Genomic DNA, 15,010 nt, shown 5'->3' on the forward strand with positions numbered 1-15,010 from the left:
ATCAGGTTCTCTTCTTAATAAGTGTGTTATTCTATTTGTGTATTTGTGATATAGAATCTGTGCAATTTAGTTTTGTGTGTTTTTTGTTAGCAATAGTGTAATAGTGTCATAATTTGTATTTATATACTACAATTTGTTTCTTTTTGTCTTTGTTACTTCGTTTTGATATTTATGAGTCTTAATTTTTTATTTATGTTTATATAGTTTTACATGTTATAATTATTTATTTGTGTTGTTCCAAATGTCTGAATAAAAATTACAGTTAGTGCAGAATGGTGCTTTAATTTAAAATGCTTTGGCTGCGAGAAATATAATAAAACGAGATAAAGACAGTTTTCTATAACACTAAATGGCTTGTTACTTTATGTTAGCATATCATATTTACTTGTATTTTAATTTAAAATGCTTCAGCTGCTAAAATAACTTATTTTATGTTAGCAAAATATTTGTATATTTAAAAGGCTTGAGTTAAAAAAATAATATCCAAGTGCGTTGGTTTTACTTGTTTTAATAATTTGCAACGAGATCAAATGAAAGTTTTTGATATAGCCATGTTTTAAATGAGTAATTTAACAAATCAAGTTTGGACTTCCTGATCAAATGGCAGTGTAAATGCAACACCACTGATCTTCCAAATCTTCCATTGCATTTGATCCGGGTCAGAAATGGCAGTGTAAATGCGCTTATACTATCATTGTATTTACTACATACCACAACATTGTGGTACCCTTCTGGCATTTATTTGTAATGTTTTTATCAACCCACTAATACCAATTACATTTGCCAACCTGAAGAATGGATGTGGTGTAAAGCACACAGGGCCACACCATTTGCTGCAAAATGTATAACTTTCCTGGATGATATATTTCATTTAGAATTGCACAGCCTAATGTTGTTTATTAGGCTGTAAAGTTATATTTAGTATGACACATGTAGTAACTTTTCAAAAAATCACTCATTAAAGATTTCAGGAAAACACAACCAATATGCAGTTCCATGAAGTTAATACTAGCCTAAATCAAATGCATATGTGAGGATTCCCTATAGTTCGAATGTCTCTTTTCTTTTTTCCTTCCCAGCACAATTGTATTGCATGTTCTTACTCCTAACTAACTGTTTATGTAGAAACATATTGTATAGTATCTAATACTTACCCAAGGGTTAAGATGTCTTTGGTGTATTTAAAGCATATAAGTCCTTCCCAAGTATGGTGGCGGCAAATAAGTAATCTGTTTTTGCTGTTTTTCTCTGGAATTCATCTTGTGACAGTGATTGCAAGCACAAATGTGTTGAACTCCAGAGGGATCAGTGGCACATATTGGCAACAGTTTATTTGAATTTCTGCACTGTATTCTCATTTCTTTAAACTTTAGCTCTGACAAATAAAGGTGAAGTGCCATTCAGAGGTTGATACATACCATTGGGAATTAAACAGCTCTTCCTTTAGAGATGTTTATGTCTCTGCAAGTTAGTTGATGAATATTTTTGAAGATTTCTTGTATCACCCCTGGCTTAGGGCACACACCCTGTCATCTTGTTAAGCCGAACATCTCTCCTAGCATGTTTTCTACCACCAACCTTCCTAAATTAATATCAGGGCATTCTCGTAGAAGTGAAGGGACAGAAGAAATAAATACGTAACACACATTTCACTGTATACAAAAAACAAACTAATGAAAAAAATAAGATTTGTTAAACAATATAACAAAGTTCTAAAGGGCATATAGCAGCAGTTGTTCAGTTTCTAAATCTCAACATGATCTCAATTAAGCGTGTGGCTTATATGTCTCCCACTGTTACCAAGTTACAACAATAAGCTTAATTAGAATTAGCTTGACTACAAGTAATTTTATGTTTATTATTTATAAATCAAGTACTAAACTTGAAGATAAATTCAAACAAGCAGAATGTAATGCACAGATTTCTATATTAATAGTAAAGGTTTTGCAGTGTAAGATCCCAGTAGTAGTGGATTAGTTCAAAAGTAGTTAATATGTAATGCAAATATAATGTAAATGTACCCTTTTTAATTATAAGTTGTTCCTCATCAGGTGTACATAACATACAAATATGTAGACATTCACTATGTTAAACCATCTAGACTTCATTCTGTGCATCCTCTACCCTTATTTGTGTTGGCATGGATCTGTGCATGCAAAACAGATTTACAACAAGTCAAGTTTAACAATGTGAACTTGTATTAATGTAGCAAGGCTGTTGCTATATGTAAAATAGAATGCTGCATACTGTTAACTTTAAGAAAATATGTACCAGTATGGCTACATCAGATTGTAATACCTTTTCTACAATGTATTGCTTCCAGACTTTGCTAGTCTTTACTGACTCCCCTGTAGATGGCTTAATTATGTAATGTAATGAGTTTCTTAATTGTTTGTTTTAAATTGCTGCTCCATCTGAAATTGGAAGGGGCTTCAAGTGCCAATTCCTACTGCTATATTATTAAATAGAGGCCCAAATCACCATCCCCATTTCACAGTGTCAGTTTATGTTCCCCTGCTGCTTGGTGATAGAAGAGATTGTTCAAAAAGAGCACAGTATTACCTGGAATAATGAACATTTTGTTTAAACACAGCAGATTTCCCTAACATTAATATAAGATAAGAAACTCCAAAATGACACAGTCCTTCTCCCTGGTGAACACAGGATCTGTAATTGGCAAGTCGTTGCAATTAAAGTAGTTTTGAATAAGTTTAAGTGTTGATAATCTCAAGGCTGCTACAATCCTCTGGAGTAATGTCTTCTATCTGGGTTCTGGGGATCTAACCTCAGGATTGACGGTAATGTCAATCTACAGGTCTGGTGAAGCAAAACATATTACGTAGATTAGGTGCCATTAACCTCAATTATTATTATTATTATTATTATTATTATTATTATTATTATTATTATTATTATTATTATTATAAAAACAACTGAAATACAGAAGCTTACAGTGTAGAAACAGCTGCCAGAATTAATATAACTATGTGGAATCTGCTTGTTGGGTGATTGTCATGTACGTACAGCATATGGAGAAACCAAGTGCTGTGCTTGAGGCGATTTCCCTATATCACTTGATAACTTTATGTCCAACAGTGATTTCTGTATGGAACATATTGAGATGTTTTCTCTAACAACATAAACAATAGTTTAGGATTTTAATCTGCTAATGGTTCCTATTGTTTGTTCAGCACTTTATTGCAGCACCCCAGAGTCACCCCCTCACGGGTCGATCATTAGCCAGACAGGAGGCCATCTGAACAGCTTGGTTCGCTGGACCTGCGATCGAGGCTATAGACTTATTGGAAAAAACACTGCTGTGTGTAGGAAGACACCCTATGGATATTATACTTGGGATTCTCCAGTACCAGCCTGTCAAGGTAAGCTTTTTTTTTTTTTTTTTTTCAAGAAATTGGCCATACAGTGCACCTGCTGGAATATTTTCTAATATGTTCTCATGGGATGTTTCTCTTGTTACTTAACATTATTTTCTGGTAGCTGCTCATATAACTGAGGATCCGGGCTCACACAAAAATTAAAATATTAAATAGAAACCAATGATGTTTGTGTAGCAAGTTTAGTAGCACATTCCAAGATGACATAGGCTTCATTCCTGGTGAGTATGGGTGCTGTAGCTGTAACAGAGAACATCAGTGCTTCTTTTGCCCCCTCACCTGCCCCCGCCCCCTCACCCTCCAAAGAAAAAGGATGAATTAATAAATAAACAATAGTGCTAATGTCAAGTTACTTACAATTAAAATAATAAGATTAATAATTTCTTAATGTCCAGTGCATGCTGATTTCTGTGCTAATACTAAAACAAACCAACAAGGTTTTCAACATCTGTGATCATCAAATACAGCAGGCCAAGTGAATGCAACCCTTTTTGTTTTCTAGTATGCAGTATCTACACTGCAGTGATTGTTGTTTTTGCTCTTTATACTGTAAAGAGCTGATCTTTGTACTGTAAGCATTATATTTTTCCAGTTTGTAAGTGCAATTCCTGTGATATTCTGCCCCTCCAAAAATATGTTAATACCAGCTTCCTCTGTACACCTATACCAGTAGGACTCTTCTAATTTTAGGAATGGAGACACACCAATTTATTTCACAAGTGGAAATCTATTTTCCTTATTTAAGTTCAAGTGTCTTTAATCACAATTTATTGAGATGTATTTGTTTGCTGGTTTATTTCTAAGGCCCTTTGCATTGTATTTCTTTTGTAAATATATAGCGCTCGAAGTTACTGGAAACATTGTTTTCCAGTAAGTACCATTGCAAATGTTACATTCAGGTTCAGCTGTGTACCTATTTGAAATGGTTATTTTTGTCTGCAAAATATATAAAGTTAACTTTCTTGTTCCTCGTTTTTGCTTTTAGCTGTCTCCTGTGGGGTGCCGAAAGCTCCAGTAAATGGAGGTGTGCTGACTACTGACTATTCAGTTGGTACTCGTGTAACCTACTTTTGTAATGATGGCTACAGGCTCTCATCCAAGGAGCTAACAAGTGCTGTTTGCCAACCAGATGGCACATGGAGCAATCATAATAAAATTCCACGATGCTCAGGTAAGTAGAAGGCCTTCTGAGAAATACGTGTTCCAAAATTCCAAAAAAGAGTAAATGAAAAATAAATATAAACGCATATATATTTATAAGCACAATTTAGATTTTGCCAAAACCCTAAGTCATCATCCATTAAAATTTAATATTGTATAGTTAATTTGCTACCTAGAGTGAGCAAAACCAGAAAAAAAACTAAGAATTTCCAAACATTTTACTTTTTAATCACATATGTAAATTTTGTAAATACAGGGCCAAGATAATTCACTTTATATGTAAAGTTATTTAGCTGTTTTGTCCAAGTTTTGTTTGTTTTTCTTAAAACTGTTAAGACAATCTTTATAGTACAACATCTGGCTCTTCATTTGTGTATGTATTAAACTAAAATGAGAGCTTAATACAATATTTTACCTCTTTGTTTCCCAAGTGGTTGTCTGCCCCAGTATTGGCTCTTTCTCGCTGGAACACGGGAGGTGGAGGATAGTGAACGGCTCTCATTATGAGTACAGAACTAAGATTATTTTTAGCTGTGATCCTGGTTACTACCGACTGGGACCGGCATCAATCCAGTGCATGGCTAATGGGGTGTGGAGCTGGAGAAATGAGAGACCCCACTGTCAGAGTAAGTAGAGGCAATTTTTCTATTCTGAACATGAGCAACCCATGTCATTAAAATGTTACTTTAATTTTTTGAAGAACAGTTACATCTTGAAAACGTGTGCGTGTTAATTCACAGCATGCTTGCTGATATATATGTTTTTTCTTCCATGCTAAAGTGTTTCTCTATAGATTGTATAGAAAGAGTGAGCGCCTACAAAACCAAACAGTATGGTTAACTGGTGAAAGTGATACAGAAGTATGTCCCAGATTCACACTCCATGGGTTAAACACTCAATTAAGTTGCCTTTTCATATAATACACAAATATACAATTCTAAAATATAGCTTGTTGATTTATTAGTCTGAAATATTGATGAAAAATGGCATGCATTACATTAAATAGAAAGTAGGCCGTGTTCATTTTTAGATATGCTAATGTATGAAAACAATACAAAAATAACTGAAAAAGTTTGAAAAATATATTATGGTTTATCTTTGCTAGAGTATATGTGCTTCTTTATTGGTGTCCACCAGCTATGGGCTATTTTTTATCTCTGATGCATTGTCTTTCTCAAATTGCTTCTTATTACAGTTATTTCTTGTGGTGAACTATCAACTCCTCCTAATGGGAATAAAATTGGAACTCAGGCAACCTTTGGAGCTACAGCTATTTTCACCTGTGACACTGGCTACATGTTGGTTGGCTCCACTGTAAGAGAATGCCTTTCATCTGGACTTTGGAGCGGGTCAGAGACCAGATGCCTTGGTATGAGAAGCTTATAGTTCTACACAACTTTTTAATTATCTAATTTATCTATGCATAACCCATCAACCTTAATGCATTTCAAGGGTTTTAAGTTATAAACAAACAAATGCATATGTACATACACACATACATATGTACATACACACATACAAACAAACATGCATAGATACATGCATACATACATATATATGGTCCAATTAATACATGCATCTGGTCCAATTCAAGTCAAATATGCCTGTACTGCAAACCAAACCAGAGGATACTGTTTTCTTTGAGCTCTGTATGTATGTGTGGAATATGGGTGTTTATTTTTTGTATTGTTTTCCAATAATTATTAATTACTGTGATTATTCAAACTTAACTTGCTCCTAATCCAACATTTGATATACAGTAAACTGCAATTCAGACATTTCATAGTTTTGCTATTCAATGTACTCCTCATTTAGAAACACTTTCATCATTTCCAACATGAAAGTATTGTTACATTGTACAGCTAGTCAACACTACTTACCAATGGAGGATTTAGGCACCCCACACATCCATTCAGTGTCTAGTGACAAACTTATTATGTATATATATAAACTAAAATTGTATATATGTATCTTATATATTCTTATATATATATATATATATTTTTTTTTTTCTTTTTGTCTAGCTGGTCACTGTGGCGTTCCTGAGCAAATAGTTAATGGTCAGGTGATTGGTGAGAACTTCGGGTACAGAGACACGGTTGTGTATCAGTGCATTCCCGGATTCCGCTTGATTGGTTCCTCTGTGCGCATATGTCAGCAGGACCACAACTGGTCAGGTCAACTCCCAGCTTGCGTGTGTAAGTAACTGTGTTACAGCTATTTACCACTATAATCATAAAACATTAATGACATTTTTTGTTCTCATTTTCTTTCCCTTAATGAGGAAACAACACAATAATTTTGTAAAAAGGCACATAAATCTTTTCAGGAGGGAAAACTGGAAATCCTTATAAATATGTATATGCCTGTAATGCAAGGGTGGTGGTGGTGGTGGTGGAGGTGGGGCTTCAACAGATGGTTTAACTTGTTCACACCCTGACTCCCAGACTAATGGACAGTTTAAATGCTCCATATTCATTTTGATTATTTTGAAGCTTTTCAAAAACACAGCATGACAGAAAGTGAAGAATAAATATCGCTTTAGAGGTTTTAAAAAAATTAACTGATGTACATAATGCTAAACAGAATTCATAGACAATTTGTCACTGACTATGCCAGTGTGCATATATATGTGTGTGTGTGTGTGTATGTTTCGGTATCTGGTGATGAAATGTCAGATTTTGATCCTGAAGCAGATCCTTTAGACAGTCATCATGGTTTTGGTGAGGGTTACAATTTGCTAATTTAATAGAATTTAATAGATACATCACAGATACTTTACTCACACACTCCTACCAACACATGAGGATATATCAACCAATCATTGTATAAACTGCAGTAGCTGTCCTTTAACAAATACTGATTACAGGTCACGAGCAAACGAGCCATTAGCTTTATACAATAGTACAAATTATTGTATTTATCTGAACCTAATGGGAGAATGCTTGAGCATACCCTCTCTACAATGAAGCGTTAGTGAGAATAGGAACGTCTTCATTATGACAGATTTCTCCAATTGTCTATCAAATATTCAATCATGTATACAGTTAGATTTGATCTCAGGTTATTGGCCATTTTCCAGGTAAACCCATTGGATAACAAATTAACTTCACCCAGGGTCCACCCCATCCAGATAGCCCTGATTATCATATAGATGACTATAATGTGGAGGTGCCCAACTGTCAACTAAAGCCATTAATGCTGCTTTTCTTTGTCATTAAAACCTGTCCAAAACTAAAGTAATTTACATCTCAGTCTCCATGGAACAAGGATCATTCTTGTTTGTTGTCTTTGTTTGCATTGTAAACATACAGACTTTAAATGATTAATGTTTTAAATAATTTAAACCTTTTGAGATTTAAATCATTTAAACCAAACCTTTTTTAAATAAAAAGTACCATAATTTATTTACGAAGGCAAATCCTTGATGAAGTGTTTCTGAGATTATGTTTTATGTTCCCTTTCTCACTTCTGATTTAATGTCTGATCAATAATTTTAGATCAAAATGATATTTTCAAGGCAGAATAGAGGCTTACACTGCCGTTATGTGGACGATAGTTACATAATAAATGAGCTCTGCACAGACCCTGTTAAAGATTTATAGACATGATGGACTTGGGTGAATACTGAACAATATGCTGAGTTTGCACTATTGCACGGCACCCAAGGTAACCTATGAGTCTGTATTACAAGATACACACAATCAAGGTTAGCTGATGCTTGGGTGCAATCCTGAGTAGAGAAGCTGTATTTAAGTTTCAAATTAAAGTCTAATTACAGATAGAGCTACCTCAGGTCCCAGACTACACTACTTAATCCAATAACAACAAATAGTAGTAGTAGTAGTAGTAGTAGTAGTAGTAATAACAGTATCATCATTATTATTGCTGTTGTTTGTGTTTGCCTAATTGCTTTAAGAACATAAGAAAGTTTAGAAACGAGAGGGGGCCATTCGACCCATCGTGCTCGTTTGGTGTTCATTAATATCTAAGTGATCCAAGGATCCTATCCAGACTATTTTTAAATGCTCCCAAACTTTCAGCTTCTACCACATCGCTGGGTAGTTTATTCCAGATTGTGACTACTCTCTGTGTAAAGTAGTGTCTCCTGTTTTCCATTTTGAATGCCTTGAAGCCCAATTTCCATTTGTGTCCCCGGGTGCGTGTGTCCCTGCTGATCTGGAAAAGCTCCTCTGGTTTGATGTGGTCGATGCCTTTCATGATTTTGAAGACTTGGATCAAGTCCCCACGTAGTCTCCTCTGTTCCAGGGTGAAAAGGTTCAGTTCCCTCAGTCTCTCCGAGTAGGACTTTCCCTTCAGACCTGGAATAAGTCTGGTTGCTCTCCTCTGAACTGCCTCTAAAGCAGCAATATCCTTCTTGAAGTGTGGTGCACAGAACTGTGCACAGTATTCCAGATGAGGTCTAACTAGCGCATTGTACAGTCTTAACATTACTTCCCTTTTTTTAAATTCTACACTTTTGACAATATACCCTAGCATTCTGTTTGCCTTTTTTATTGCTTCCCCACATTGCTTGGATGGAGAAAGTGAGGAGTCCACATAGACTCCTAGGTCTTTCTCATGCGTTACTTCATCTAGATCTGTACCTCCCATAGTGTAATTATAGTGGACATTTTTGTTACCTGCATGTATTACCTTGCACTTGTCCACATTGAATTTCATTTGCCAGGTGTCGGCCCACAACTGAATATTATCTAAGTCCCTCTGAATAGCCTGTACTGTCAAGATTGTATCTGCTGAGCCACCTTTCCCCAAGGTAATTTACAATAGTTACAGTAATCAGAACACAATACTATACATTATGCACAGCAAACAGATCTGAAGAGTGATTAATGCATTTATTAAAATATGCACCTGAGTAGAATAAAGTATAGTTAAATGACATCTTAAAACATATAAGTGAGTAGAAATGTAACATTTTTGCAGCAAGTTCATTCTTATTTGGTGTGCTTCATTCAGTGAATGACACAAACCCAGCACAGAGCAATTTCGGAATTACAGCATGGTCACCACACAGGTTTCAAGTCATGATTTTTTGTAATACCTAGTTTCTGACAACTAGACATAAATAAACATTTCACAGGGAATAATTCAAGTGAGTCTCCTGTAATGGATCATTATAAAACTTTGATATCACGCTACAGTTATAAAACGTTAAATGGGAATGATTCAAAGCTCAAGAATGACAACAGGAAAAAGTTCCTCCTCAAAAGTGCTTGAATGAAACTGAAAACAGATACTTTCAGAACTGTAATCATGTACAGTAGGTGGGGTAATGCAATCAGAAAGCAATAACACTGCATTTACATTTTTGGAAATTACAGCCAAGGAATTTCTACAATTCAAAATAAATTATTTGTGTAATTATGAAGCCTATCAGACACAATTTACAAAATGAGATGTATTTTGTGGGGAAAATCTATGGATTTCTGCTGTTCAGACTTGTAAGACAGCCAAATAATCATATCATCTAAAGCTGCCCCTCTTACACAAATATGAAAAGAAAGAATTAAAAGAAAAAATGACATAAAAAGGGTGAAAGAGAAATACGAAAAAAGTACAGTAAATGCTCATTTTCTCTGAATTTATCATGTTCCACTGATGAGTAGAGATTTTGAAATACAAACATTTTTAAAATGTACTGCTGCAAAGTGTTGCAGTAGTAGCTGACTTGACTTACTAGCTTCTCTAGTTTCCTACAAATAACACAACTGAGTATTTGTAACTGAATAAGTTATGGATTATCTCCGTTTTATATATATATATATATATATATATATATATATATATATATATCCATCATCATCAACATCAGCATGTTAATACTTGGTGGAAGAACCTTTGGCAGTAATTACAGCTGTGAGTTTGTTGGGTTTCTAACGTTGTACACCTATATTTGACAATATTTTACCATTCTTCAAGCTCTTTCCAAGTTCCTTGGACAGAAATATTTAAGTTATGTCACACATTTTCAGTTGAATTTAGGTCTGGGCTCTGACTGGGCCACTCAAGGGCATTTACCTATTTGTTTCTAAGCCACTCCAATGTAGTTTTGGCTGTATGCTTCAGGTAATTTTCATGCTGAAAGGTGAACTTTCTTTCCAGTTTCAGCTCTCTTTCAGAGTGCAGCAGGTTTTACTCAAGGACTTTTATCTACTTTGTTCCATTAATTGTCCCTTCTATCCTGACACTCCAGTTCCTGCCAAGGAGAAACATCCCCATAACATGATGCTGCCACCACCGTGCATCACAGTAGGGATAATGTTCTTTGTGTAATGCGCTGTGTTGGGTTTGTGCCAAACATAACACTTTGTATTTTGGCTTTAAAGTCCCATTTTTGCGACATGGCTACATAGGTCTATTTCTAGTGGTATTCTGAATACATAAAACAGGATTCAGAGTAGACTTTCTTGAGAACTCTACAAGCCAGTTTTGTGGAGGACTTGAGACATTAGTGTCACATGCAAATTTCTACCAGTATTGGCCATAAAAGTCTGTAGCTCTTGCAAAGTTACCATTGGTCTCCTGGTAGCCTCTTTGATCAGTCTTCTTCTTGCTTGGTCATCCGAGGGATGACCTGATTTAGGCAGGGTCTTGGTGATTCCATATACCTTCCACTTCAATGGATATTCAGAGCCTTTGATATTTTATATATCCATCCCTTGATCTGTGCTTTTCAACAACTGTGTTCCGTAGTTCTTTTGAAACCTCCTTGTTGCTCATGCATGAGTCTTTGCTTTGAAATGCACTACCCATTATAGGAAACCTACAGGAACTGCTGAATATATTCTGAAATCATGTGAATCAATTACATTTAAAAAAGGTGGGGGGGACTTAATTTGATATGTGATTTTGAGGACAGTTGATTACACCTGAGCTAATTTAGGTTTTGCTATTACAAAGGATGTGGACAATTATCCAACCAAGCTATTTCAGATGTAATTTTCTGCAAATTTCTAGAATATTTTTTTTGACTTGGAAATTGTGGGGTAGGATGTATAGATTAAAAGCTATTTTACTGCATTTTAATTACAGTAACAAAAGGTGAACATTTTAAAAAGGGATGCAGAATTTCTATAAGCACTGTATATCATTTTTTTCTGTTGAAACATTGTTAGATACTTCCTGCTTGTTTCCCTTATCTTGACAAATGTCATGTTCATTTGTAGCTGTCTGATAACCAAGATTTGCCTTGCTAAATGGGGAATTTTATGAGGATAAAACTATAGAGAGCATTGTGAATAGATAACCTTTCATTAGCATTTCAAGAACATTCAACATTTCCGCATCAATTGATAATCGTCAGCAACTTAGCACAATTATTGAGATTTTGTGAAATGAAAAAAAGTGAACAGCATCTCATGAGATTAAATATTAAATTGCATTTAATTAACTTGAACTAAATCTTGAAATAAATATTTATTTCATATAGGACTGTGGCAGTAAACGGTGTACCGCCTCACCACGGTGAAAAATAATGTATCGTTAATACCGGCAGTTTTATATTTATTTATTTATTTATTTTTAAACATGAAGCTGTGCTTAATAACCTGCAGCTTATGAACTAAAGCAGTTTGTTATCTGAGACATTGAAACAGGTGTCTGTCAATTTATTTTTATATGTATGTAGTTCTGCTGTTTGATTGAACAACAAAACTGAATTGGAAACTGATTTTGCAGAGTCTTTACAAAAAAGACTATGCTTTCTGGTAACTTATTCTTTATATATTGATATTACTATTACTGATAATGCATACTTATAGCAAAAACTATGCACATGCAAGCTAAGAGAAATTGTAGATGGGACCTACATTTGGTTACTGAGAATCACATATATTGTATTATAACAGTCCAATATAGGTAGGAACAGCTTGGGGTATTCACATCGCACCATTATTTGTTATGCCTGCTAATTGTAGATGATAATTAATTACTGTTGTAGTGAAATCTCAATCTGTCTAGCACTTTCCAAGCCAAAATAAAGTAATATAAAATCACATTTACAAGTTGAACTTTTTTTTTTCTAGCAATCAGCTGTGGCCATCCTGGTAGCCCAATTTATGGAAGAACACTTGGCAGTGGATACAATCTTAATGATGTTGTCACTTTCTCCTGCAACACCGGATACATTATGGAAGGACCGACGCGGGCTCAGTGCCAGTCCAACAGACAGTGGAGTCATCCACCACCAACATGTAAAGGTGGGGAAAAAAGTTAAGTCTTCTATTTATATAGTGCTCACTTTTATTACAAGCCAAACTACTGCAAAGCTTTGTTTTGTGTATTAAGGGCTTTTGTCTTGGAAAGTCAGGCTTCTATCACTAAGTAGTAGAGTCAAAGTATGTGGAAGTTTATGTACCTGTGTATAGAAGGATAGGTAAATTGGATATTCTACCATCAAAGTACAATTATATTGTATTCAGATGGTTAAATCCTGTAAAAATACAGGATTGTAATACTTCATGCTGTTTTAAAACATATATTAACCACACATATTCGTTTTGGGGATTTCATTTGAGCAGCAAAATGGGTTATGTTTTGCTTTTTTTAAGCAACTTAAACTCTTTTGATTCTTCCCATTTTTTCCTGGATTGTATGTTCTCTTTAAACATCTGAGAATACCTTGATATCAGTATTTCTAATTCCAGTGTTTCTAAGGCTACTTCAAGGATTTTAAAAGCTTAGTAAGGTGATAATTTGTGTCATTAGTCTTATATTAATAGTCTGCACTGTCCTGTTGAATTAAAAGAATACTGACTATATGAAACTTAACTATACTTATCTACACTTTAATATTACACAGAGTAGAACAAATATATTCTCATTCAATTAAAAATAAGCTAACAGCATTATTTATTTGAATGTGTAAATAGAGGGTTATTTTTATTCATACACTTACATTTATATTACATATATTACATAATTTATCAGTAGATTCATATTACTTTGCAATATACTGTGTGTGGGAGTTCCACTTTTCATTAGGATAAAAATAAAAATCTTCAACGCACCTTTTGAAAATTAACCAGGTGTGCAGCAATTCTGTTTTATTGGTGAGTCTCTGAAACCAATGTATTCACCAACAGAATTTGTTCTGTGGAAATAATCACATGATCGTTATGGTTGCAAACTCCATAAAACTATTAAAATGAACATCACTTCCTCCTATGCATCACAGCTGGTAGTTTACACTGCTATACAAACATGGTGCTTTCATGTGAAAAACAAATCTGCTTATTGGTAAACTTTGGTAAAGTTCTTACATCTAGTAATTAGTGCTGACGGATGCAGTGGTTTTGGATTTCATACACAATCATTTATTTGCAATGTTTATGCTTCTGCCAAATAACATGTCTTCTGTTTTTGTATTTAGTGGTCAACTGCTCTGACCCTGGAATTCCAGCTAATTCTATCAGGGAGAGTAAGATTGAACATGGCAACTTTACCTTTGGCACTGTGGTATTTTATGATTGCAATCCTGGGTATTACTTATTTGGTTCATCTGTGCTAACCTGCCAGCCTGTTGGCCATTGGGATAAACCATTGCCTGAATGCATCGGTAAGTTGGCTTTATATCCTATGCTAAACAAGTTGAACTTTTTGACAGCAAATAAACTGCTTTCCATCTTTGTATTTATTATTTGTATTTTTAAAACCATCCCCAATTACATTATAAAGTGCTATGTGATATTTCATCCTTTGTGGTTTCCCTCCCAGACCCCATATGATATTTTCGTTGTGGCTTCTTAAATCCCTCACTAGCAAAACAGTCACTGCATCAACAGTCAGTAATTGAGTATTACTTACTTTATTTAGACCAGTCAAGATATGGCAATGTCAAAGATGGTAAATTATATAAACTAAGGGAACCTAAATCCATGTTCAGGTGAAAAAAAACAAATATATTTGAAAAAAGTCCCCCTTTAAATGTGCAGATGTTCATTTGTCTCTGGAGAGAAAAAATAAATAAACAGAATCATTCTATAAACTTTTACTGAGGTTGTATAAAACAAATATTCATGTGACATTTCATTAAGAACATCCAACATTGGTCTATGATAGTGGGGTATACACAGGTGTTTTATTTCCCCAATTGCTTTCATTTATAGTTGGCCATGCACAACACAAGGAAAGCAACTTTTCACACGAGCATTGTCACTCTCTGGAGCCTTCCATTTAAGTAAAATGAGTATGGGACTGCATTTCTGTCTCTAGTGCACAGTGGCTCACAGCATTACACAGCCTTCTCTGTTGTCAGTATTGGCAGACATTGCTCAACAGGGGCATGGAGTGAAATGATGATGTCAACTCAATTATCCTCCCATAGTAGGAGAACGTGCACTTGAGTCTGCCAACACTGAAACACATCTGAGAATAAACTGAGCGCTTCAATCATCATGTGTGGCAGTGCTCTGCAAACTGAATTACAAGAA

General features: G+C 34.8%; 1 protein-coding gene across 1 annotated transcript in view; it reads left to right on the forward strand.

Annotated features, from left to right (window-relative positions):
- The window catches only part of csmd3b (CUB and Sushi multiple domains 3b), a 286,431-nt gene that overhangs the window by 218,213 nt on the left and 53,208 nt on the right, over positions 1 to 15,010 (forward strand). The window contains exons 45-51 of the mRNA XM_066714578.1: positions 3,192 to 3,380; positions 4,381 to 4,566; positions 4,988 to 5,182; positions 5,752 to 5,925; positions 6,581 to 6,754; positions 12,605 to 12,778; positions 13,951 to 14,136. Of these exons, the coding sequence (XP_066570675.1) occupies positions 3,192 to 3,380; positions 4,381 to 4,566; positions 4,988 to 5,182; positions 5,752 to 5,925; positions 6,581 to 6,754; positions 12,605 to 12,778; positions 13,951 to 14,136 (1,278 nt within the window). The remainder of the gene's footprint in view (positions 1 to 3,191; positions 3,381 to 4,380; positions 4,567 to 4,987; positions 5,183 to 5,751; positions 5,926 to 6,580; positions 6,755 to 12,604; positions 12,779 to 13,950; positions 14,137 to 15,010) is intronic.

Source organism: Amia ocellicauda, chromosome 10, assembly GCF_036373705.1.
Source record: "Amia ocellicauda isolate fAmiCal2 chromosome 10, fAmiCal2.hap1, whole genome shotgun sequence".
NCBI classification, from domain to species: Eukaryota; Metazoa; Chordata; class Actinopteri; order Amiiformes; family Amiidae; genus Amia; species Amia ocellicauda.